The sequence below is a fragment of the Alosa alosa genome, chromosome 21 (assembly GCF_017589495.1).
Source record: "Alosa alosa isolate M-15738 ecotype Scorff River chromosome 21, AALO_Geno_1.1, whole genome shotgun sequence".
NCBI lineage: Eukaryota > Metazoa > Chordata > Actinopteri > Clupeiformes > Clupeidae > Alosa > Alosa alosa.
This window is the reverse complement of record NC_063209.1, coordinates 9182224-9185086: the sequence shown is the minus strand read 5'-3', so window position 1 is coordinate 9185086 and position 2863 is coordinate 9182224. Positions and strand designations below refer to the sequence as shown.

The 2863-nt window shown below is 43.1% G+C and overlaps 1 protein-coding gene across 2 annotated transcripts in view; it reads left to right on the top strand.

Annotated features, from left to right (window-relative positions):
* kctd12b (potassium channel tetramerisation domain containing 12b) overlaps positions 1-2138 on the top strand; it is a 20708-nt gene extending 18570 nt beyond the window's left edge. Inside the window, exons 2-3 of one of the 2 annotated variants that reach the window (XM_048230985.1) lie at positions 2-57; positions 210-263. In XM_048230985.1, coding sequence (XP_048086942.1) covers positions 2-18 — 17 coding nt within the window. In that variant the 3' untranslated portion in view covers positions 19-57; positions 210-263. Of the gene's footprint in view, position 1; positions 58-209 lie in introns of both variants that reach the window. The other variant, XM_048230984.1, reaches the window with a different exon arrangement.
* The last annotated feature ends 725 nt before the right edge of the window (positions 2139-2863 follow it).

Below are 2863 nucleotides of genomic sequence, written 5' to 3'. Positions count from 1 at the left end.
GGTTCTGGCTCCAAATGATTTCAGCTCAACACAGGCTCTATACTTAGTCTACTTGAAGTAAATACGTTTTGAATAACATTGAGGTGAAACATTTGAGGTGATATTTCTGACGCTACCACAAACCGCATCTCTCTCTCTTTCCATCTTTCACCCAATCTTTTTCTGCATCTCTCTCTTCCTCTCTATCTATCTACCTCTTTCCCATGTAGGCGGCAAAGCCTCAATCCCAGACATCTGGCCAGAGTTCAGCATTCCAGACGAGCCCCTGGCCCCACAGGCCGGCACAGACCCCAACGTGTCCTCCCTCTGCAGCCAAGCGGAGACCAACAACACCCTGGACATTCGAAACGGCGCCGCCCTGCTGGAAGCCCCGCTGCCTCCCTCGCCTCCACCTGCCTTGGACAGCCCCGACCTGCCCCTGCCCCCACCTCCACCCCCGTCCGCCCTGGACCCGCTTGCTGCCTCCGCCCTGGAGAGCCCCACCACGGACCCGGCCGCCACGCCACCCCCCAACCCGCCGTTTCCGCCCCTGTCTCCGTCGCCCCCGTCGGCATCCCCTCCGGCGGTGAGCCCGGCACGGCCCACCACCTTGGCGCTCAAGACCCTGCCGCGACCCTCCACCGGCCAGTCCTCGCAGGCCCAGTCATCCCAGGCCTCAACCACCGGCGGCGCTCCGTCAAAGGAGAACGGCGGGCCCCCGGGTCCTGACCCGGACGAGGAGGAGCGTAAGATTCTGGAAGAGGAGCTGAAGAAGTGCATCGAAGACTTCCACAGCATTCGCATCCCAAAGCTTTTCCCCGACCGTAAGAGGAACTGGCAGAAAGACCTGCTTAAGAAGTATGAGTGATGTGTGAGTTAGGCTGGTCAGGCAGAATGTGATAGTGGTCTTGGGCTTTTGTTTTGTTTTGTCAGACCCAGTTATCTTTTTTTTTTTTTTTTTTTGAGGTTCCATCACTCAAGAATCATATATGCTGTAACCCTGTCAATTATACAGTGCTATTGTGTGGCCCTGTGCTGCATGTGTGACCATAAACAACTGAATGAACTGTGTGCATGAGTGTGTGTGTGTGTGTGTACTTTGTACTTTACAGATTGATAATCTAGATTCAAGCCAAAAACAATGTCAACCCAACACAAGCTGTCTTCACTTTCATGTTATCATTAATATGTTTGAATGGATATGCTTTTCCCCATGAATGAACTTATTCAAAAAGTCCCTCACTATCCAGAAGTTTGATCAGCAATAAGATTCTGCTTATTCCGATATGCAATGTGGCCAATAGTTAAGGACAACAGAATTATTTTGCTGAGAGAAGGTGCGGGTGCTATTTACGGAAGAGTATTAGGGCCACATGAAGAGAAGATATTTTTGAAAATTCCGAGACAAAATCTCTGAATTTTTGAGACTAAAGTCACAAATTTGCGAGAAACAAAGTCAGAAATAATCATTTCTGTGATTAAAGTCAGAATTTCTGAGAAAAAAAGTAAATATTGTCGAGATAAAAGTCAACATTTTCAAGATAAAAGTTAACATTTTCGAGAAACAAATTTAGAAATAATTTGTTTAGAAATAGAAATTCTGACTTTAAAGCGTCTGGTGCCTCCCAAATGCAGGTGGCTACAAGCTGACGCTTTGCCTGGTCTAGACGCCTATGTTTTGTTTAACTCATGTAAATCCCTTTTTTATGCAATAGCAGCCTCCAGCATGTCGTTTCGGGTGTCTAGGCTCATCACTGTTGCATTTTTTGCCATTTTATTTAATCGGAGTTGTATTTTTTTAAATTTTAGCAGCAAATTTCGTCACTTGAATTTTAAGTTAATGCTTTGTGCTTCTGATGGGCTGCTCTCTAGTCTCAAGTATCCCTTTCTATGTCTGTTTGTCTGTCTCTCCTGCCCTCTCCTTTCTCTGTAAAATGAGGACCAAACATAGGAATCATCTGACCTCTCTTGTCCTTGACTGTGTTTATGACAAGAATAACAATGTATTTCTGATGAGTATTGTTTTTTCTAACCTGTGTTGATGGTTATCTTTTTAATTGAGAGTTAAAGTGTGTCTTTGCTATTTTGCTAAACTTTTTGCAATTGGCTGATGTAGTTTTATGTCACTGATGGTCAATAAAAGAAATATATTTAAGCTATGAAGTAGTATGAAGTGGTGGTTTAACAGGTTTACTGTATGTGCTGTTGTGTCATGGCGTCATATATGGGCTATATTATGTGCTATAAAGCAAGAGAATTAAAAAGGTAGTAGTTTTGTAGCTCATTTGGTTTAAAATATACTGTATACTGTGTCTGTATATACATTTAAATACATATATATATATATATATATGTGTATTTAAATGACCTAGAAATACCGACACAATGTGAAGAAATAACTATTTTGATAAAATGTGAAAACAAATGTGAAAACAAAATCTATGTCTATGCTCTTGCCCAGATATCCACCAAAGTTAGCATGCTAAACTGCTAACTTAGAACCTTGTTGGACATTTTCATACCTCCATGCAATCCAATAAAAACAACAAGGTGATGATGGGAACAGGAAATAGGAAGTGCTCTGCTTTAGAATGGTGGAACTGTGGCAGTCTTCCACCTGTTCAGGAAGTTCAGTTTGTCTGTGTGTGTAGACCACTACTGTAGATCTCAACGCTACGACTCCAAGCCACCAACTGTAGCTTCTATGCTTTTCCTTAGCATGCTGAACCCCATAAAAACCACAATAACACCAGCTGCATGCCAACTAGAGAAGTGTACTCGCATCTTTACATGGTATGTTTAAGTGTTCAGATAAGTTTAGTCACAGAATCCTTGAAAAACATAAAGGAGTGCAAGCTAGTGGATATTAGTATACAATAAAAGA